Genomic DNA, 23,808 nt, shown 5'->3' with positions numbered 1-23,808 from the left:
TAATGATATATACTCATTGATTCTTGAAGAATATACATTGCACTCGGAAGGTATTCAGACCCCTTGTCTTTTTGCATATTTTGTTATGTTATAGCCTTCTTCTAAAATTGATCAAATAGTTTTTCTCCTCGTCAATCTAAAACACAATACCCCAAAATGACAAAGCGAAAACAGGTTAAGAAATTTCTGCAAACGTATAAAAAAACGGTAAACTGAAATACTACATTTACGTAAGTAGTCAGACCATTTACTCAGTACTTTGTTGAAGCACCTTTGGCAGCGATTACAGCCTTGAGTCTTCTTGGGTACAATGCTACAAGCTTAGCATACCTGTATTTGGGGAGTTTCTCCCATTCTTCCCTGCAGAGCCTCTCAAGCTGTCAGGTTGGATGGGGAGCGTTGCTGCACAGCTATTTTCAAGTCTCTCAAGAGATGTTCGATCAGGTTGTCCTGAAGCCACTCCTGTGTTGTCTTGGCTGTGTGCTTAGGATCATTGTCCTGTTGGAAGGAGAACCTTTGCCCCAGTCTGAGGTCCTGAGCGCTCTGGAGCAGGTTTTCATCAAGGATTTCTCTGTACTTTGCTCTGTTCATCTTTCCCTTGATACGGACCAGTCTCCCAGTCACTGTGGCTGAAAAAACAGGTGTCAGGTTTCCTCCAGATGTGACACCTGGTATTCAGGTCAAAGAGTTCAATCTTGGTTTCATCAGGCCAGATAATCTGGTTTCTCATAGTCAGATTCTTTAGGTGACTTTTGGCAAACTCCAAGCGGTCTGTCCTGTGCCTTTTACTGAGGAGTGACTTCCGTCTGGCCACTCTACCATAAAGGCCTGATTGGTGGAGTGCTGCAGAGATGGTTGTTCTTCTAGATGGTTCTCCCATCTCAACAGAGGAACTCTGGAGCTCTGTCAGAGAGACCATCGGGTTCTTGGTCACCTCCCTGTCCAAGGCCCTTCTCCCCCGATTGCTCAGTTTGGCAGGGCGGCCAGCTCTAGGAAGAGTCTAAAGGTATGTTATTGCTTTGTCATTATGGGGTATTGTGTGCAAATTGATGAGAAAAAAACGATTCAATACATTTTAGAATACGGCTGTAACGTAACAAAACGCTTAAAAAGTCAAGGGGTCTGAATACTTTTCGAATGTGGGGTGGCATTGTAGCCTAGTGGTTAGAGCGTCTGACTAGCGTTGGACTAGTTGCAAGATCGAATCCCCGAGCTGACAAGGTACAAAATCTGTCGTTCTGCCCCTGAACAAGGCAGTTAACCCACTGTTCCTAGGCCGTCATTGAAAATAAGAATTTGTTCTTAACTGACTTGCCAAGCTAAATAAAGGTAAAAAAAATTTTTAATGCTTTTTTAAATCCATTATTTGTAAAATACTTGTAAACAAACACTTTATAGCCTCAACATGGTTAAAATGATAATTTTGGTATCATGGATGGTCAGTCCTTGCATCCATAGCGTCGTCTACGAATATAAGTGGTTACATTTCTCCAGCCCTATCCCTCAGATGTTTACCAAATCGATACCTTGAAAATAGAATAGTTTCCTTTCCAACAATGGGAGCATCTCTGCAAAAGTTCCCGTCCAGTGTAGCAGGTTTAAATGTAATACAACGTTTATTTTCCACTTATGAAAACAGAGCTGGAAAAAAAGCCTACCATTAGCGAACAAATGGCCATGGCATCTGTGGTGCTGGAGGAGAGTCTTCAAAGGCTGAGGTTGAGTCACAGACTGTGCACACTCGTTCAGCATAGAGGGGGCAGGTCTCAGCCAGGATGCAGTCTGAGAACGGGAGGTGGTTTTAAAATGTGCAACAAATTCAATTGCCCAAATAACAACAAGAACGTATGGTACACTCAGCAATATGACAACATCAATTCAAATCGGCCAAAGTGGACACCGCTGGCTCTTCCCAAATTGCTCATACCTGTTGAAATGTTGGTGTTGGGAGCAGTTTCTCCAGCCTGGAGAGGAACTCCCACATCAGAGTCTGCAGTGCCGTGTCATACACGGGGCCAAATTCTTCTGGAAAAACTTCCTAGAAGAGTTGAGTATAACAGAATAAATAAATGCATTCTTAATTGAGTGGGAGGCATCCTATTGACATAATTAGTAACTATACAAGTCCACTCAATATTAGCTAATGCAAGTTGAGGTTCAGCAGTACTGAGTAAGCCAGTAACAACGATTTCAATGGAATAGGATGTGGAATAGATTGTGCATGCACTGCTGTTCAGTTTACCTCCTTGATTTAAATGTCTGTTTAGCAGAAAAATTGTTCTCACACCAACCTGGAAGAAGTGTTCCCTCTCAAGTGGGTCATCTAGAAGAGTTTGGACAAGTTCCAAGAAGTTTGACTCTGATGCCTCGACCTCTGTATCTATCTACAGCAAGTATACATAACACAGTTAGTAAATTCACCTGGCCGGCAGAGTTACAAGTCTTGATCCCAGAGTGGCACTCACCTCCTTTTCTCTATGAGTGATGATGCAGGTCCTCATCCTGCTCAGGTGTGGCTGGATGGTCTCCGGGTCGGCTGAATGATCAGAGCGACACAACTCCAGAACCAGCTGTCAACAACAAACAGGTAACACTGAAACATTTTGGACGCAAACCAATCTGGCAGCGAGTACGATATAGGAATGTTCTAGTATGTGCTATATACTATAAAGTCAAAGCCTGTATCAAGTGAAGCCGTGTCACTCAGTCGCCATATTGGCTACGCCCACACGGCGCTTGTTATCATGAAAAGACCATAGATGTTTGGCTAACACGGAAACTGTGACAGAGGGCATGATCAGAGAGCGCAGCAAAAATGATTGATTACATGGGACTAGCGCAACCTTCCTGCTGCAGAACCCATTGTAAATTAGCTATATGGTATACCTCCACTTAGTACAAAAAATATATGGTCTAGTTTTAGGGGCCCTTACTGTAGAGGACTGAACAATGATCATGGTGTGTGAAATATAATGTTAAACATGGATTGATTAGACATGATTCCATTTTAATTATTTGTGTACTTGTTTGACATTTTATTGCATTGTTAGGAGCAAGTAACATACTGTATGCAATTCGCTGTACCCACTATAACATCTTCTAAACTGTGGACGCGACCAATAAACTGATGTAATTTTCTCTATTTTTACCTTTATGGGGAGTCCCATTGAAACCAAGGTCTCTTTCACAAGGGAACCCTACATGCAGACAATGTCACCCAACTTCCTACCTCAACCACACCCCTCTTAATTTCTCACCTGTGCTCGCAGCCCCATGATGAGTTGGACTTTCTCTCTGTAACTCATCAAATCGGGGGTTATCTCCAACACAGTGGTCACAAACTCCTCCACCAACCCGTAGTCCATTGTGTCTCTGCGCTGAACAACTTGCCATAGAGCTGCGGACACCAGCCGCAGTGGAGGAACCAGAAGACGCAGAGACAACAGAGGAAGAGGACGACCTGGTAGAAAAGAAACACTTTGTTGACGTTCCAAGCCACCTTTATTGCGATTGCGGACTATCAGACTTTTACATGTCATGTGGTTTTGTTGCTGGGTAGGCTAATGTGGGTGGCAGTAGTATGGAGCGAAATACCTGCCAAAAGGTTGAACGTATGTATCGTTAGGATCGTAAGAAAAGCCATGCGTGAAACGTAAACGTGAAATTTTATCTGTGAACATACAAACACCATGTTACGATTACGGACTAACATTGTAGTCTTGAACAAATCTTGTGTTGCAATTCTGACATATACAATAATACCTTTCAGAGTTTGGGCAGTTTCGTCTCACCAACAACAAAAAACGTACACCAAACGGCCTGTGAAAGGTGCTAGGCGAACAAACATAACACACCCGAACAAGCATAACGCAGTATTAAAAACAATACGTAGACATCCCCATGCATGCACCTTATCAAAATATGACTAATTCAGTATTGCACCACCCCATTCTCTGGGCTCTGTCTGCAATCATAACCAGTAGCATCTACCAGGAATAATGAATCATAACCAGTAGTATCTACCAGGAATAATGAAACATAACCAGTAGTATCTACCAGGAATAATGAATCATAACCAGTAGTATCTACCAGGAATAATGGTTCATAACCAGTAGTATCTACCAGGAATAATGAATCATAACCAGTAGTATCTACCAGGAATAATGAATCATAACCAGTAGTATCTACCAGGAATAATGAAACATAACCAGTAGTATCTACCAGGAATAATGGTTCATAACCAGTAGTATCTACCAGGAATAATGAATCATAACCAGTAGTATCTACCAGGAATAATGAATCATAACCAGTAGTATCTACCAGGAATAATGAAACATAACCTGTAGTTATGGTTTGGGGGCTTATGTAAACTTATGAAGGGGAAGCTCCAGATAGCCCAGAATAAGTTGATCAGGGTAGTATTGAAGGTGAGTCCACGTACTCACATAGGCAGGAGCTGCTTTCAGGAACTAAACTGGCTGCCTGTTGAGGCTAGGGTGTCCCAGATTAGACTAGGTTTGGTTTACAAGAGTATTTATGGTCCTGCGCCCAGATATCTAAGTGATTACTTTCCTCGTGTTAGGGATACACACAATCACAGCACCAGATCAGGTGTTGCTGATGTGTGCTTATACAGGTTCAGGAGTAATGCTGGGAAAGGTACTTTCTTATATACAGGAGCCTCAGAATGGAATGAGTTGCCTCTGCCTATAAAAACAACGTCCTCTCTGGACAGCTTTAAAAATAAAGTAAAAATATGTTTGATGTCTTCTGTACCCATATGAATAACCCCTATGATGTAACTGGAATGATGAGATAGATGTTCTTCTTATGTTTTTGTTTTATTATTTCACTGCCATACTGTGTTGGATCTTGTATAGCCATCTTGTCTCAAGAGGACCACAATGGAAATAAGTCCCAGACTTCATTGTGTGTTATCCTCGATGATTTTATTCATGTGCATGTATGGCTTTTAAGTTTTATGTGTGCTTGTTTTTTTTAAATGGTCAAATTAATAAACTAAACTAAAAGTAGTATCTACCAGGAATAATGAACCATAACCAGTAGTATCTACCAGGAATAATGGTTCATAACCAGTAGTATCTACCAGGAATAATGAATCATAACCAGTAGTATCTACCAGGAATAATGAATCATAACCAGTAGTATCTACCAGGAATAATGAACCATAACCAGTAGTATCTACCAGGAATAATGACTCATAACCAGTAGTATCTACCAGGAATAATGAACCATAACCAGTAGTATCTACAAGGAATAATGAACCATAACCAGTAGTATCTACCAGGAATAATGGTTCATAACCAGTAGTATCTACCAGGAATAATGGTTCATAACCAGTAGTATCTACCAGGAATAATGGTTCATAACCAGTAGTATCTACCAGGAATAATGGTTCATAACCAGTAGTATCTACCAGGAATAATGAACCATAACCTGTAGTATCTACCAGGAATAATGGTTCATAACCAGTAGTATCTACCAGGAATAATGGTTCATAACCAGTAGTATCTACCAGGAATAATGGTTCATAACCAGTAGTATCTACCAGGAATAATGGTTCATAACCAGTAGTATCTACCAGGAATAATGGTTCATAACCAGTAGTATCTACCAGGAATAATGAACCATAACCAGTAGTATCTACCAGGAATAATGGACCATAACCAGTAGTATCTACCAGGAATAATGGTTCATAACCAGTAGTATCTACCAGGAATAATGGTTCATAACCAGTAGTATCTACCAGGAATAATGGTTCATAACCAGTAGTATCTACCAGGAATAATGAACCATAACCAGTAGTATCTACCAGGAATAATGGTTCATAACCAGTAGTATCTACCAGGAATAATGGTTCATAACCAGTAGTATCTACCAGGAATAATGGTTCATAACCAGTAGTATCTACCAGGAATAATGGTTCATAACCAGTAGTATCTACCAGGAATAATGGTTCATAACCAGTAGTATCTACCAGGAATAATGAACCATAACCTGTAGTATCTACCAGGAATAATGGTTCATAACCAGTAGTATCTACCAGGAATAATGGTTCATAACCAGTAGTATCTACCAGGAATAATGGTTCATAACCAGTAGTATCTACCAGGAATAATGGTTCATAACCAGTAGTATCTACCAGGAATAATGAACCATAACCAGTAGTATCTACCAGGAATAATGAATCATAACCAGTAGTATCTACCAGGAATAATGAAACATAACCAGTAGTATCTACCAGGAATAATGAATCATAACCAGTAGTATCTACCAGGAATAATGAATCATAACCAGTAGTATCTACCAGGAATAATGGTTCATAACCAGTAGTATCTACCAGGAATAATGACTCATAACCAGTAGTATCTACCAGGAATAATGAACCATAACCAGTAGTATCTACCAGGAATAATGACTCATAACCAGTAGTATCTACCAGGAATAATGAACCATAACCAGTAGTATCTACCAGGAATAATGAACCATAACCTGTAGTATCTACCAGGAATAATGGTTCATAACCAGTAGTATCTACCAGGAATAATGGTTCATAACCAGTAGTATCTACCAGGAATAATGTATCATAACCAGTAGTATCTACCAGGAATAAGAAAACATGGAACCATAATAGATGTTTGGTGAATCTATGATTTATGTACGGCCACTGGAGTCTTTGCCACTCAAAATATATTTGAATATTTTGATATTTATTTCATGACAAAATTTTGCCAAAGCATATTCTGTAGGAGGGGTCAATATGAATCTAAAATAATTTGACATGATTTATATCAATCGGGTCATGAACATATGGACTTTGAAAATAACATGAGACAGGTTAAACATAGTCTGGCATAAGCTTATTCCCACACTTTACAATAACTCTGTTGCAGTGGTCTTTAGGTAGTCACCGTATAGGCTATTCCCTCCATCGACACACTGCTGCCCAGTTAAAGAACTTGTGATCTCCATGCAGCACCATGCGCCTTCGGAAAAGCACCTCTTCTGGAGGCATGCAGTCATAGAGTCATTATACCCTAATGTAGGACTATTTCCCTACTAGCCAAATAAAGTGCAGAGCATGCGATCTTCAGTTTCTTGGCAATTTCTTGCATGGAATAGCCTTCATTTCTCAGAACAAGAATAGACTAACGAGTATCAGAAGAAAGTTATTTTTGAGCCTGTAATCAAACCCAGAAGTGCTGATGCTCCAGATACTCAATTAGTCTAAAGGCCAGTTTTATTGCTTTTTTATTAAGAACAACAGTTTTCAGCTGTGCTAACATAATTGCAAAAGGGTTTTCTAATGATCAATTAGCCTTTTAAAATGATAAACTTGGATTAGCTAACACAACGTGCCATTGGAACACAGGAGTGATGGTTGCTGATGATGGGCCTCTCTACGCCTATGTAGATATTCCATTAAAAAAAAATCAGCTGTTTCAATCATATTCAATCAAATGTATTTATAAAGCCCTTCTTACATCAGCTGATATCTCAAAGTGCTGTACAGAAACCCAGCCTAAAACCCTAAACAGCAAACAATGCAGGTGTAGAACTACGGTGGCTAGGAAAAACTCCCTAGAAAGGCCAGAACCGAGGAAGAAACCTAGAGAGGAACCAGGCTATGAGGGGTGGCCAGTCCTCTTCTGGCTGTGCCGGGCGGAGATTAACAGAACATGGCCAAGATGTTCAAATGTTCATAGGTGACCAGCAGGGTCAAATAATAATAATCACAGTGGATGTCGAGGGTGCAACAGGTCAATATTAACAATGTCTACACTGTATTTCTGATCAATTTGATGTTATTTTAAAAATGGACAAAAAAAAAAAAAATCTTTCAAAACAAGGGCATTTCTAAGTGACCCCAAAGCTTTTGAACGGTAGTGTATGTTCAACCTTTTGGCAGCTATCTCACTCCATACAGTGGCCTAGAAGCTTGCCATCTATAGAACAGTTTGTTACTACTTCTACACTGTCAGTGAAACAGAAATGAGTAAACTACATGAAAGAAGGTAACTAAAATAAAAAAAATAAAAAAAAATAGCTTACATGTATTTATTTGACACTCCTCAATATAACAACTAACCTATACTGCAATGATGAAGCTTTGGTTCAGACAGTTTTTTTTTTTTTTTTTTAAACCTCCCCACCTTGCCCAAATCCGATTTTGGGGGGGGATAACAGCAGGGCCCAGTTTCTTGAGCAAGGCACTTAAACTCCCCCAACTGTTCTCCATCCAGGGGTGCTGCACACTATGCCTCTCAACATGTGTGTGTGTCTAGGGGATATTGGGAAAGACAGAGGACGAATTTCCATTTCAAATAAACTTGTCCTCCAGCCAGCGCTCTCTCTTTTGAACCTATATGTGGTCGCAATTAAGCCTGGTTACATTCTTTAGACAGGCAGCACAATTCTGATATTTTTTTCACTAATTGGTCTTTCAACCAATCAGATCAGTTCCGTAAAAGCGCTACTGTGAGAAGAGCTGATGTGATTGGTCACAATATCAATTAGTGGGAAATAAATCTGAATTGGGCTGCCCATCTAAATGTATCCTTAAACTCTTGAAGACGATGATCGGTGTGACTGGGTTACACAGGCAACCCAATTTCTTACACCAATTGGTCTTTTGATCAATCACATTAGGTCTTTTTTACATCAATAGTGTGACACTGAAATGAATAGTTTTCAATTTACTTACTATTATCTTCCTCATCGTCAGTTTCCTTAGACTCAGGCATGTCAGGCATGGCGGCGAGAAATTCGTGCAGTTCAGAAAAGAATGGACACGGTCGGCTGCTGCTTGGGTTTCTCAGTGTTTCTCTGTATCTCCACTTCAATGCCTTCATCTTGTTTTGACACTGCTTCCACGTCCGTTTGACACCAAGGTCCTTTAGCCGCTCCGAAATTTCGCTGTAAACATGTTTGTTTCTGTACGTTTGCTCCATCTTCAGAAGAATCTGTTCGTTTGACCATACGGAGATCAGCGCCTTTGTCTCCTCCGGGGACCATGTCCATCCGACATCGTCTGCCAATGACATTGTTGATCTAGTTTAGTTGATAATAGCCTACAGCAGCTAGTAAGTTAGTACAAGGTTAATATTAGTGGTAGTACCTAGCTAAATTCAAAAGCTTCGGTCGCCTGAACAGTGGACTACTCCCTCTTTGGCTGGCTACTTCCAGACGTGACGTATTGACGTCATCTACAAGGAACCGTGGTCGAGTTCCAGGGGGTCTTCTTTGCAGTCGTGCTGCGTGTTTGAATATTGCCAAAGATGTTAGAAATTACATTTACATTTAAGTCATTTAGCAGACGCTCTTATCCAGAGCGACTTACAAATTGGAAGGAATACGTACTAACTTACCGAAACAAGTTCGATTTAAATGTCTCTGTAAAACAGTCCAGATGATGGTATCAATGTCTGCACACGGAGTTCAATTTGATCATAATACATGTATTCTATAGAAGTGGTGAGGTAATTCCATATTTCAGACATTACAGAGAAGCATGTCTATTTATTATTTAACTAGGCAATACATTTTATATTTATGAAGTACTTGGAAACTTTAATGAAAGAGTGCCTTCATGTTCCATCATAGACCTATGAATAAAAATGTTTACGCAAGAAGGCTTACCATTTGTCCTATGGTTTAGTTATCAGTGGCGGACTTACTATCAAGGGGCCTCGTGAAAATGATTATATTTTTTTTAGGAATCAAGTCTCAATTTACTGTTGGTAGTAGAATACACAAGGTTGCCATTTCTAAATTGGTAGTGCATCAGTAGTTGACAGTCACTCAGTTAGCCCACATCAGTTCAAATGTTATATATTCCTAGGTAAATTAGTTTCGCCAGCTATCTAAACCTTGTCGTAATCGGGGATGAATTACCGACCGGGCACGAAGAGCACCTCCAGGGGCCCCCCTCTAGCCTTTTGGGGGCCCCTCTTGATTTTGTTATTCAACCAGATATTGTATGAACATGGCATAAGTCAAGGCAAAATGTGTATAATTGCAGGAAATTAGTTTTAAAATTGCAAATGTTTCTCTTCACCACATAGCAAATTGTGCAGTGTTCCAGGAAAGTAGCTTTAAACTACAATATTTTCTCTACTCATAGCAAAATGTGTTGAATAGCTGAAAATGGACTTTAACATTGAATTTGATCATAAACCATTGAATCATACTCCCCCTCCTCCCAATAACAAGAAACCCAATCCTTTATTATAATTTTATTTCAGTCACCCAAAAAATTGATGTTGAGGTGGTGTTGAACAATTCAAGCACCCAATCGATATGACTCGAGTCTGATAATCTGTGCAATATGACTGAAATGCAGGCGCCCTGAAATGCGGCCAAAACCATCAGGGTCATTCCTACAATGTAGTGCTTTTTCTGTTCCCGGGAAATATCACTTCTTATTTAGTGTAAAATGTTGATTCCAAAAAGCTTTAAATTTAAAGGTCAAGTGTCTTACCTTAAAAACACAAAAATGTGTATCTTGAAAGGGAATTTTATGCATTTTGCACACTTTTTTTCAGTGGACGTAGGTGTTTTTTGCCATGAACTCGAGTGTTATCCATCAACGTCCATGAGAAATAGAACCCATCAAATATTTAAACGCTTTCTTTATTATTTTATAGTCCTAGTTAATTTCTCTCTTTTCAAAAAGGTTTTTTCACGATTATTGTATTTATTATTTTATTTAAGGTTTTCTGTGTGTCCCTGATGTCACTTCCCACCCTGTTATTTTGTTGTAATGGTCCTTTAAAACAGCCCCTTCCTACAATGCCACCACATAGAGCTTGCCAGCTTGTAGTCCTTTAAAGCGGAAATGAGTTACCTCTAGTTCGTTCAGACATTCCTATGGGGAAAATTAAAATGGGGAAAGAATAAGGTTTTGGGTTAAATGCCGATAATAAGGTCGGAGGTTAACACAGGCTTAGGAGATCTTATATACGTTTTGTTTATTATTACATAAATGTTTCAAACCTCAAAGTCTAGTTAGCTGACGAAGATTATCTCAGAACAAGAACGGGGCAGATCTCCAGAGCCTGTGTTCACCACAGACCTTATTTTCAGCGTTTATCCAAAAACCCTACAAAAGACGCCATTCATTTCCCCATAGGCTTTATCCAACGAACCATGGAGGAGTTAGTGCCTACAAAAAGACACCAATATTTACTATTTCTCTCTATTCAGGAAGTGTCATACCTTCTTTGGTGGGAAAACAATGGTGCAAAGCTAAATAAATAAACATTTATCTATTTTTCCATGTTGTTATTCTGTATGTCTCACTCAAATTCCTCAAAATGTTAAAACGTTTTGACAGGGAAGTTAAAATCCGGTTCAAGTGTTCACCATTATGCTACCTCAATCTTGCTCACTCACAGAGCTATGGCTAATTTAGGCTTCAAATTTCCAGTTATGTTGACCCTGTTAGGATTATGCACCTAACCGGTTGGAAAATGCACCTAAACATTTAAGTGCCTGAGCTTGGCCAATATGTTTTTCATAAAGTCAAACATGTCCTTTTTCTGATAGAATACAACAACAAAAAATCTAAAGATACTTTCCCCCCAAAAGTTAGGTCCAAAAAGCACCGCAGACTAGGAATGACCCAACTAACAACTAAAATAACCAGACACTGTGCCCATGCCTTTAAAAAACAATTTAATAACAGTCACATACATAACACGTCCTTGAAGTTTTTTACAAAAACCATCATTGTAACAAAAAACTAACATAGGCTAGTACTCCGTGGTTTATATTGTTGTCACTTTGTAAACTAATACTTTTTCTTAGCTTCATATTATTACTTGATGGGACGCACATCTTAAAATGTGGCTTAAAGAATCAGGTCCAGTTCTGTCAGTCAGGAAACCACTTATTATAATGATGTGCTATGCAGGGGACTTGTGTGCCTATATGAACACCTCTTGGTTTGTTGGTGTACCCTCAAATGCCCTTTACGGTTGAAAGCCATGCCACATACTTGACATTTGAACGGCTTCTCTCCAGTATGGATGAGCATATGTCGTTTTCTATCTTTGCTGACATAAAAGCGTTTATCGCACACGGTGCACGGATACGGCCGCTCCCCTGTGTGTGTCCGCCGATGTATCTGCAGATGACACTTCTGCTTAAAACTTCTTCCACATTCTGGACACTTGAACGGCCGTTCTCCAGTGTGTGTCCGGGTGTGCAACCTCAATTCAACTGTAGATTTGAAACCCTTCCCGCAGAGATCACAGAGGAACGGTCTCTCGCCAGTGTGGATTAACATATGCCTTCTTAACCATACCAACCGAAAAAACTTCTTCCCACAGTCTGGGCAGATGAAAGCGGCATCTTTGTGATTTAACATGTGCTGTTTCAATAGCTCTTTTCGCTTGAAACTTTTCCCACAATGGGAGCAGGTGTGGAGTTCTCCCTCAATATGAATCTTAGAGTGTTCTTCCAGGGTTTTTGCATCCCTGAAACCTTTTCCACACTCAGCACAGAGGTACGGTTTCTCCCCTGTGTGAATTCTCTCATGAACTGTCAGCTTATCGAGTGATAAGAATGATCGCTGGCACAAAGAGCATTGGTAAGGAGTGGACTCATTTCTCTGATGTAAGCGCAGCTCAGTTAACGAAACAAAAGTCGTCTGACAAGAAGGGCAGGGGAACGGTCCCGTAAATTGATGAGCCCGACTGTAGTGGCTCTTCAGGTCCATGCACCGAGAAAAGATCTCTTCACAAAAGGAGCACTTGAAGACGTCAGGGCACTTGTTGGGGGTCGAGTTCAGTCCGACAACATTTTCATTTGACCCCAACTCCTTCCTTTTTTTGACGGCTTCACTTGTAGGACAACCTCTTTTGTTACTCTGGTCTTTCTTCAAATCACTGAGGAACCCAAAACCCTTCATACACAGAGGACACTTATAAAGGCTTTTGCCTTTGTGAAATACAATAAGGCAATTTTTCAACACATACTGAAATTCAAAAGTCTCATGGCATAGATGGCATGTTTTTGGATCAGTACTTGCATTACTGGACTCTCCAGAGATCCTGTCCTTTCCATGCCGGTGTTCATTGACCTCCTGTTTCATCATCTCCTCACAATCATTCTGCCAATGTTTTTGTAAGTCGTCCGGATTTTCAAAGCCTTCGCCACACTGGGTGCACTGGTGAGGGCTCTGCTCAGTGTGAGTTCTCATGTGTGTCGTCAAATCTTTTGCTTCAAGAAAACTCTTCCCACAAAAGGAGCATATTTTGGCACGTTTGCTTCTTTTAGAAGACTGCCCTGTGGTATGGGAAACAGGACGAGGATCACCACCTGGTGTTGAGAGGAGGATACAGAGGGTAGTCACTCACCCCTAACTTGACTTGGAATTCATTTTCTACACACGTAAAACACCCATAAATTAATATATTGTTTTAAGTGATACATCAAATGTTTTACTCACCTGTCATCAGAAGGGTTTCATCAAGTTGTGTCAACATCACTACGGGCTGAAGGTCCAAATCTGACTTGTCTTCAACCATCTGTTCGCAACGGTGGGATATTCTTCCGATTTTCACCCTGCTGTCACTTTGAGGGCTGTGAACAGCCTCATCCCCTTTCCTCGCTTCTGTTTTCATTCCGGTGAGTGTCTTGTGTGTCTCTTTTCTGGAAGCCATTTCCTCGTGTAGATTCTCTAACTTGACATCCACAGAAGGCCCGTCACCCTGATCTGAGAACATGACTTCTGGATCTGAAACCTTGACGGTTTCCTTCGACTCAGGCAACTGGATATCAGTTGCATCAGGTGTGGCGGCGAGAAATGTGTGCAGTTCAGAAAAGAACGGACAGGTCCCTCGGCCACTACTGCTTGGGTTCCTTAGTGTTTGTCTGTAGCTGAACTTCATGTCCTTTATCTTTGTTTGACACTGCTTCCAAGTCCTTTTGACGCCAAGGTCCTTTATCTGCTTTGAAATGTCGCTGTACACATGTTTTTTTCTGTAACTTCGTTCCATCTCCTGAAGAATCTGTTTCTTTGACCATACAGAGATCAGCGCTTCCGTTTCCTTTGGGGTCCAGGTCTGTCCGACATTGTCGGCTGTTGTCGATGACGTCGAGGACACGTCTTCTCCATCTACAATCTCGACCTGTAAAACATTATAAGCCAACTGATGTTGCAGTCTCTCCTCATAGTTCTTCTCTCCCCATTCTTCGTTCCTTCTATCCGTCATTTCCACTGCCTTCTTAACCATGTCCAAACTCATCCCCAGCTCCTTCTCTGCATTATCTTGCTCTATCAAAGTGTCCCTCTCTTTTCTGGGTGCACATGTGGCTCTCTCTGAGGGTGGAAACTTGTGAGACAGTGAAGAGAGGATGTGATCATCAGCACAAGATGAATGAGCTGAAATAGTGGAAAAAAGAGAATAATAAAATGTCTTATTGTGATTGCTACATGTTTTTTGTTTTTACCTTTAAATTCATTATATACCCATTGATTCTTGAAGAATATAACTTATAAATGCTTCATGAGCTTAGTTCAACTGTCGTACCCCATCAGAACCCCAAATATAAGATTGTTTGTAAACAACGTAATTGTAAAACACTGTATAGCCTCAAAACATGGTTAAAACTATTTTGGTATCACGGATGGTCAGTCCTTGCATCCATAGCTCTGTTTAGGAATATGAATGATTTAATCTTTCCAGCCCCATGCCTCAGCTCTTTACCAAATCGATATCTTGAAAATAATATATTAAGTGTAAATGAATGCAGAGCCACGCTGCTTACGCCCAGGTTTTCTTTCAAACACCAGGAACATCTCACGCTCTGCAAACGTTACACGTCCAGTGTAACAGGCTTGTTCGTCTCTGAGCAGGTGGTTACAAACATGATTTAAAATGTTACAAAACATTTATTTTCTACTGTTATGAAAACAGAGCTGGACAAAAAAAGCCTACCATTAGCAAACAAATGGCCATGGCATCTGTGGTGCTGGAGGAGAGTCTTCAAAGGCTGAGGTTGAGTCACAGACTGTGCACACTCGTTCAGCATAGAGGGGGCAGGTCTCAGCCAGGATGCAGTCTGAGAACGGGAGGTGGTTTTAAAATGTGCAACAAATTCAATTGCCCAAATAACAACAAGAACGTATGGTACACTCAGCAATATGACAACATCAATTCAAATCGGCCAAAGTGGACACCGCTGGCTCTTCCCAAATTGCTCATACCTGTTGAAATGTTGGTGTTGGGAGCAGTTTCTCCAGCCTGGAGAGGAACTCCCACATCAGAGTCTGCAGTGCCGTGTCATACACGGGGCCAAATTCTTCTGGAAAAACTTCCTAGAAGACACATTAAAGTGCATCTGAGTGGTGTACAACAGATGAAATGCATTCTTAATTGAGTGAGGCATCCTATTGACATCATTAGTAGCTATACATTGTTGGATTCTAGCTTGAAATATACTTCTTCATGTTTCCATACTACTATTGATTGAACTTCTTGTTTCTAAGGAGGGAGGCAAAGGGAAATCGTTAAGTCTCTGATAAGGCAGGCCAGCTGCAGAACTAGGGAGGAGCGACGATTGCGTCTCGAGGTCAAGTCAACTGATGAAGTGAGAAGAAACCTCGGGGGGGGGGGGGCAGAGGGGCCCACCACAACTCTCCTACTACAGTCCTCTCACATACATACACTTCCACGCCCACGAAGGTTCTAGGTTCAGGCAGTGAGAGCACCCAGTTAAGTTCCTGCCTAGCAACGGAGATGCATTGGCTGTCTAGACGTGCAAAGAGTTGAAGATTATAAATACATGTGCTCGTGTAATCATACCTTGTCTTTGCAGCTGTATGACCCAGTGGGTGAATAAACTTGGTTTGAGCTTTTTCCTAGTTGTCCGTTGGAGTTTTTAACTCCGTTTGTTTCAGAACCTAACAACGTCAACTCAATATTAGCTAACGCATACAAGTTGAGATCCGGCAGTACTGAGTAGTGATGAGGATTTCAATGGAATATAATTTTCTGTATTTTGGTATTTTATTAGGATCCTCATTAGCTGTTGAAACGTGACATAATACAGAACATTAATAGACAAGAACAGGTCAAGGACAAAACTACATACATCTAAAAACAGCACATGTAGCCTACATATCAATATATACACACAAACTATCTAGGTCAAATAGGGGAGAGGCGTTGAGCCGCGAGGTGTTGCTTTAGCTGGGGTTTTTTAACCAGGTTTGCTTTTCATTTAAGCAATGAGATGGAAGGGAGTTCCACGCAATAACGGCTTTCCTGAATTTGTTCTGGATTTGGGGAGTGTGAAAAGACACCTGGTGGCATGTCTGGTGGGGTAACTGTGTGCATGTCAGTGCTGTTGAATATGTTAACGTGAATTTTCAACACAAGTGATTCAGTCAGTCTCTCCTCAACTCTTAGCCAAGAGAGACTGGCATGAATAGTATTTATATCAGCCCTCTGACGTACCTAAGACGTACCGTTCTGTTCTGGGACAGCTGCAGCTTAACTAGGTCTTTCTTTGCAGCAGTTGACCATATGACTGGACAATAATCACGTTAAGACAAAACTAGAGCCTGCAGGACTTGCTTTTTGGAGTGTGGTGTCAAAAAAGCAGAGCATCTCTTTATTATGGACAGACCTCTCCCCATCTTTACAACCACTGAATCTATATGTTTTGACCATGACAGTTTACTATCTAAGGTAACGCCAAGTAATTTAGTCGCCTCAACTTGTTCAACAGCCACACCATTCAGAATGAGGACAAGATTGTGCATACACACACTGCTGTTCAGTTTACCTCCTTGGTTTAAATGTCAGTTTAGCAGAAAAATTGTTCTCACACCAACCTGGAAGAAGTGTTCCCTCTCAAGTGGGTCATCTAGAAGAGTTTGGACAAGTTCCAAGAAGTTTGACTCTGATGCCTCGACCTCTGTATCTATCTACAGCAAGTATACATAACACAATTAGTAAATTCACCTGGCCGGCAGAGTTACAAGTCTTGATCCCAGAGTGGCACTCACCTCCTTTTCTCTATGAGTGATGATGCAGGTCCTCATCCTGCTCAGGTGTGGCTGGATGGTCTCCGGGTCGGCTGAATGATCAGAGCGACACAACTCCAGAACCAGCTGTCAACAACAAACAGGTAACACTGAAACATTTTGGACGCAAACCAATCTGGCAGTGAGTACGATATAGGAATGTTACAGTCGGTGGTATATACTAAAGTACAGCCGAAGCCTGTATTACGAGAAGCCACGTCACTCCGTCGTCATATTGGCTACGCCCACAAGGCGCTTATTTTCATTGAGAAGACCACAGCTGTTTGGCTAGCATGGGCACCTAGCGTGCGAGCTAAATCAAAACGAATTAAGACGTCAATACAATACAGCATAGAAAGCTTCTGTTTAGTGTCTTGCAACAATTAATGTTGTTATTTGATAAAATGATTTATCCGACTAGTCCTTCTCCTGCGCCTAGCCATCCAGACCTTGACAACAGACGGTATGATCAGAGTGTGCAGCTAACATGATTCCATTTGAATTATTTGTGTACTTGTTTGACATTTTATTGCATTGTTAGGAGCAAGTAACATACTGTATGCAATTCGCTGTACCCACTATAACATCTTCTAAACTGTGGACGCGACCAATAAACTGATGTAATTTTCTCTATTTTTACCTTTATGGGGAGTCCCATTGAAACCAAGGTCTCTTTCACAAGGGAACCCTACATGCAGACAATGTCACCCAACTTCCTACCTCAACCACACCCCTCTTAATTTCTCACCTGTGCTCGCAGCCCCATGATGAGTTGGACTTTCTCTCTGTAACTCATCAGATCGGGGGTTATCTCCAACACAGTGGTCACAAACTCCTCCACCAACCCGTAGTCCATTGTGTCTCTGCGCTGAACAACTTGCCATAGAGCTGCGGACACCAGCCGCAGTGGAGGAACCAGAAGACGCAGAGACGACAGAGGAAGAGGACGACCTGGTAGGAAAGAAACACTTTGTTGACGTTCCAGGTCACACTTTTTGAAATTGCAGCGTACAGATCTCACACATCCTGGTGATGTTTTGTTGCTGGCTAGCTAAATGTGGGTGGCAGTAGCCTAGAGATTTACCTTCTACTGGACAGGTTATATAGCCCAACTACTTCTCCACTTTCATAGTGAAACAGACTTGAGCCTACATGAATATAGGTAACTGAGATTTTTGGGGTTTAAATAGAGCCTGCATTCCACTTACATGTAAGTACATGCCTTTATTTGATACTTCTCAATATAACAATTGACCACATACTGTACCTATACTGCAGTCAATTTAACATAATGAAGCTTTGGTTTTCAGATGAAAGTTTTTTTTAAACCTCCCCACCTTAGTTAAATTGAAAATATCTTGCTTGTGGTGCCTTTCAACTTTCTAAATCCATGCTGTGGCCACCCTTCCAGCGGGATCAAGATTAACGGCATCAAAACAATCCTAATCACAGCCTTTGGGTTTTGAAAAATGCAAAAACAACATTTATTCCTGAATAAAAGGTCAGATTGGATTACCAAACAAACATGAATCCCTATTCCGAGAATCAGCATCACATTTTTCTGTGTTGAAATACCCAATTCTAACATTTAATATCCAATTCGATTTCTAAAACTACAGTTTTGAAAAACTGGGCCCTGCTGTTGTGTTCTTGAGCAAGGCACTATCAAGAAGATGATTAAACAGCATGAACATTACACAGGTGCACCTTGTGCTGGGGGCAATAAGGCCACTCTAAAATGTGCAGTTGTGTCACAACGCCACAGATGTTTTGAGGGAACGTGCAATTGGCATGCTGACTGCAGGGATGTCCACCAGAGCTGTTGCCAGATAATTGAATGTTCATTTCTCTACCATATGCCACCTCCAACTTCATTTTAGAGAATTTGGCAGTACTTCCAACCGGCCTCACAACCACAGACGATGTGTAACCACGGACAGCTAATGAAACTGAGGAGTATTGCTGTCTGTAATGAAGCACATTTGTGGGGGAAAACACAGTAAATCTCATGAAATTGTTGCATGTTGCATTTATATTTTTGTTCAGTATATATCAGTATACCAAACATTAAGAACACCTTCCTAATATTGGTGGACCATTCTTGATACACACGGGAAACTGTTGAGTGTGAAAAACCCAGCAGCGTTGCAGTTCTTGACACAAACCGAAGCGCCTGGCACCTACTACCATACCCCATTCAAAGGCACTTCAATCTTTTGTCTTGCCCACATACACAATCCATGTCTCCATTGTCACAAGGCTTAAACCCCAAAAATGTGGATTAAACAAGTGACATCATTTAGGGATCATAGCTTTCACCTGGTCAGTCTGTCATGGAAAGAGCAAGTGTTCTTAATGTTTTGTATCCTCAGTGTATATTTCCACACTATGAGGTTGGAATAATACTGTGACAATTATGATAATGCCCTTTAGTGTAAAAGCTGTTTGGAAATAACACCTGAAATTTCGGCCTGTTTTGGTGGGATGGAATTTAAGGTCACCTTGATATACTCATTTCTTGACAATGGCTCACCGCTCTTCGTACTCGGCGACTTCAACCTCCCGACGTCTGCCTTCAATTAACTTATTTCAATGCTCTTTCCCATCCTTGCCTCTTTTGACCTCACCCTTTCCCAGTCCCTTCCCACTCACAAGGCAGGCAATACTGCTTGGGTTCCTAATCAGAATCAATACTAATCCTAATCCTAATCAATACTGCTTGCCTACTAATCTCACTGCAAACCCCCCCCCCCAGATACCCAGATGGTAATGCACTGTCACAATCTTTGCTCTCTCTCTCCCACTACTCTCTCCTCTTCTATCCTATCATATCTACCTTCTGGTAAATCCTTCTCCCTCCTGTATCCTGATTCTACCTCTTCCACCCTACTCCCCTCCCTTTCCTATGACTCGCACTCAATGGAGACTGGTGGGAGGAGCTATAGGGGGATGGGCTCATTGTATTGGCTGGAATGGAAAAAATGGAACGGTATCAAACATATGGAAACCACGTGCTTGACTCCGTTCCTTTTATTCCATTCCAGCCAATACAATGAGCCCCTCCTCCTACAGCTCCTCCCACCAGCCTCCACTGCTTGCACTGTCCCCTTTCCTCCCAGCCGGCTTGGCCCTCCCCTCCTGCTCTGTGGCTGAGTGACTCATTGCGAGCTTACAGAACAGGGCGGTTGGCAGCTGAGCGAAAATGGAGGAAAACTCAACTTACGGAGGACCGGTCATCCTTTCACTCCCTCCTCTCTAGCTTCTCTTCCTCTGTATCCATTGCCAAAGTCACTTTCTATCACAAAATTTCAAGCTTCTGCCTCTAACCCTTGGATACTCTTTTCCATCTTCTCCTCTTTCCTTAACCCCCCCCCCCCCCCTTTCTGCGGACGACATGGTCAATCCCTTTGAAAAGGTTGACACGACATTCGCTCCTCACGAAACCAACACTCGACTCCTCTGACTTAAACTACAGACAGGTATCCCTTCTTTCTTTTCTTTCCAAATCACTTGAGCATACTTTCTCTGACCAACTCTCTCGCTATCTCTCAGAACAATCTTCTTGACCCGAACCAGTCAAACGTCAAGACGAGTCACTCAACCGGAGACTCTGTGTCACGGAGGCTCTCAGCACTGCCAAAGCTGACTCTCTCTCCTGTTCTCATCCTCTTAGATTTATCCGCTGACTTTGACACTGTGGACCACCAGGGCTGGGCGTCTCAGGCTCTTTGATTGCATCCTACATGGCAGGCCGCTCCTATCAGGTGACCAGGGCTTGGTTCTAGGCCCTCTCCTCTTCTCTCTATACACCAAGTCACTTGGCTCAGTCATATTTTCACACGGTCTCTCCATTCATTGCTATGCGGATGACACTACGTTTTTTTCTTTCCCCCCTTCTAACACCCAGGTGGCAACAGGCATCTCTGCGTGCCTGGAAGATATCTCAGCTTGGATGTGGGACACCCACCTCAATCTCAACAAGATGGAGCTGCTCTTCCTCCTGGGGAAGGCCTGCCCTCTTCAAGACCTCTCCATCATGGTTGACAACTCCACAGTGTCCCCCACCCAGAGTGCAAAGAACCTGGACAACACCCTGTTGTTCACGCAAACATCAAAGCAGTAACTCGCTACTGCAGGTTCATGCTCTACAACATGGGTCGTGGATGACTCTACTACCTAACACAAGAAGCCGCGCAGGTCCTAATCCAGGCACTTTGATATTTAGATTTTAAAAAACGGCTGTATTGGACCTTTAACGTGTGTGTCTGGGGTGTTGGGAAAGGCTGAGGACGAATTTCCATTCTAACCTAGTGACAAGGGTGGGTATAATTTGTGGAACGTTCCAAAAAACTTCGTAAATACAAAGTTGTAACGTTTTGGCGGCAGAATAAGATACCGGGAAGTGAGTGGGCTATTGAATTACGTTTTTCACTCGCCACGTTTATTCCTAAACATTTCTGTCCTCACTCTGGACAAACATTAAGAATAATCTACGTGGTGAGTTGATGCCTATTCGGCAACTAGTTAGCTAGGTGAACTGATCAAGCTACTTTGTATGTGTTGTTTGTTGGCAACCTGGGAATTTAGAAGTTTTTGGAACAGATTCCTGTTGGAACGTTTTACAAATTATACCCACCCAAATACTGGCCTAAATTGTGACATCCCTCACACACTATAATGCAGACACTTAACGTTACCCGGCGACAACAAAACTCTTGAAAATCGTGATGAAATATAAAATAATATTACTCCATTTTTTTGTAATTTATATCCATACATAGTTCAAGAAAACAATTAGCGATGATGGTGTGTCCCTGAAAACTACACATTTAACCTTTGCTTACCATCTTCCTCGTCGCCAGTCTCTTTGGACTCAGTCATATCAGGCATGGCGGCGAGAAATTCGTCCAGTTCAGAAAATAATGGAAAGCTTGTTCGGTCACTACTGCTTGGGTCTCTGCGTGTTTGTCTGTATTTAAACTTCAAGGCCTTCATCTTATTTTGGCACTGCTTCCACGTCCGTTTGACACCAAGGTCATTTAGCCGCTCCGAAATTTCCCTGTAAACATGTTTGTTTCTACACGTTTGCTCCATTTTCAGAATATTCTGTTCGTCTGACCATACGGAGATCAGCGCCTTTGTCTCCTCCGGCGACCATGGCCATTCGACATCGTCTGATCTAGTTTTGTTGATAGTAGCCTACAGAATCTAGTAAATTAGCACATGGTTAATATCAGTGGTAGTAGCTAAATTCAATACCTTTGGTCGCCCAAACAAAGTGGTGGGCTACTTCCAAACATGACGTCATCTACAAGAAGCAATGGTCGAGTTCCAGGTGGTCCTCTTTGAAGTCGTCCTGCGTATCTGAATATTGCTACATCGAAAGATGTTAGGAAATAGAACGAAAGGAATACAAACTGACTTGCCGAATGACAGCATCTGTTGACCATTTCTCTGTAAAACAGCCAAGTAGACAGTATCAATCCAATCATAGTAAATGTATTCTATAGAACAGGTGATGTCTGACATAATTCCACATTACCGAGAAGCATTTCTGCTCCACATTTTATGTATATTATGTACTTTGAAAAATACTCTGGAGTGCCTTCTGAAAACCTTGACACAGAGGTGTGTCACCGGGGCCGAGCTCCCTGACATCCAGGACCTCAATGTCAGAGGGAGGACCGAAAAATTGCAGAAGAATCCACCCAAGCCATGCTACCTTCTGGCACATAGCCACAGGACGTAGGGGTGCTGCAGTAGTGCACTGGGCCTTTACTAGTCCTGTATTATCGGACCGATATAGCCATATATAGTGCAGGCAGGAAAAAAAGTTGCAGCACCCCCAAACTACTTCCTGCGGCTATGGTCCCAGAGCGTCGGCTCTTGGACCAACAGGCTCCAGGACAACTTCTAACCCCAAGCCATAAGACTGCTAAATAGCCATACTGCTATATAGTAAATTAATGGTACACAAACTATTTGCACTGACTATCTTGTACTGATCCTATGCACACTTACTAGACTAGACTTGATATTCACACACACACACACACACACACAATACATTGACACTCCCACACACAAACACACCCATACAACACAAACACACATTACACTCATCATTTGCTGCTGTTTTTTATTTCTCGTATTATTATCTATCCTGATGCGTAGTCACTTTACCCTGACTTCATGTACATATCTACCTCAAGTACCTCTGCACATGGATCTGGTACTGGTACTCCCTGTATATAGCTCCATTCTTGTGTTTAATTGGAGCCTAATGGGAGGGACATGTAATCTGATGTATAGCTATTATTGGCAGGTGGGCAAACTCTCTTTGTTATTGGTCTGTTAACTTATATGTCCAAACCCGCTGCCTTGCAAAACAAGACCTTTCAGGCGGTCTTTTTAAACAGCTCTTACACTAAAAGGGCATTATACTTTTCACAAGTTCAGTATTATTCCAACCTCATACTGTAGAAACATATACAGGATATATAAACCACAGGAAAATCACGTTTTGGACTGCACTGCCCCTTTAAGAGGATCAACTGACCTTATGGTCACTGAGCTGAGATTCTTTATCTCATTATCTCATCATTCTTTATCTTTATTTATATGTGTGCCTCTGCTTGAGAATGAGCTAAACTCTGAAAATCTAAATGTGGTCAAGAAGTGTCAAAACCGTACATGTATCATTTCTCAATTATATACACATTCGGATATTCTGGATTGTATCATATGAT

At 41.6% G+C, this 23,808-nt stretch overlaps 2 protein-coding genes across 2 annotated transcripts; both read right to left on the bottom strand.

Moving 5' to 3' along the window:
• Window positions 1-131: 131 nt before the first annotated feature.
• Window positions 132-9,171, bottom strand: LOC120022340. Its single transcript, XM_038966234.1, has 7 exons — window positions 8,726-9,171; window positions 3,258-3,460; window positions 2,466-2,570; window positions 2,292-2,384; window positions 1,928-2,038; window positions 1,659-1,782; window positions 132-136 (listed from the first exon to the last, which is right to left on the bottom strand). Exons 1-7 carry the CDS (start codon window positions 9,063-9,065, stop codon window positions 132-134), a joined length of 981 nt encoding a protein of 326 aa, XP_038822162.1. The 5' UTR covers window positions 9,066-9,171.
• Window positions 9,172-11,680: 2,509 nt separating this feature from the next.
• LOC120022805 (zinc finger and SCAN domain-containing protein 20-like) lies at window positions 11,681-22,323 on the bottom strand. Its single transcript, XM_038966803.1, has 8 exons — window positions 21,904-22,323; window positions 17,808-18,010; window positions 17,042-17,146; window positions 16,868-16,960; window positions 15,236-15,346; window positions 14,967-15,090; window positions 13,475-14,410; window positions 11,681-13,344 (listed from the first exon to the last, which is right to left on the bottom strand). Exons 1-8 carry the CDS (start codon window positions 22,151-22,153, stop codon window positions 11,915-11,917), a joined length of 3,252 nt encoding a protein of 1,083 aa, XP_038822731.1. The 5' UTR covers window positions 22,154-22,323; the 3' UTR covers window positions 11,681-11,914.
• Window positions 22,324-23,808: the final 1,485 nt, after the last annotated feature.

The sequence above is a fragment of the Salvelinus namaycush genome, chromosome 27 (genome assembly GCF_016432855.1).
Source record: "Salvelinus namaycush isolate Seneca chromosome 27, SaNama_1.0, whole genome shotgun sequence".
Classification (NCBI taxonomy): Eukaryota; Metazoa; Chordata; class Actinopteri; order Salmoniformes; family Salmonidae; genus Salvelinus; species Salvelinus namaycush.
Note: the sequence above shows the minus strand (reverse complement) of the source record. Positions and strands in the feature narration are given on the sequence as shown.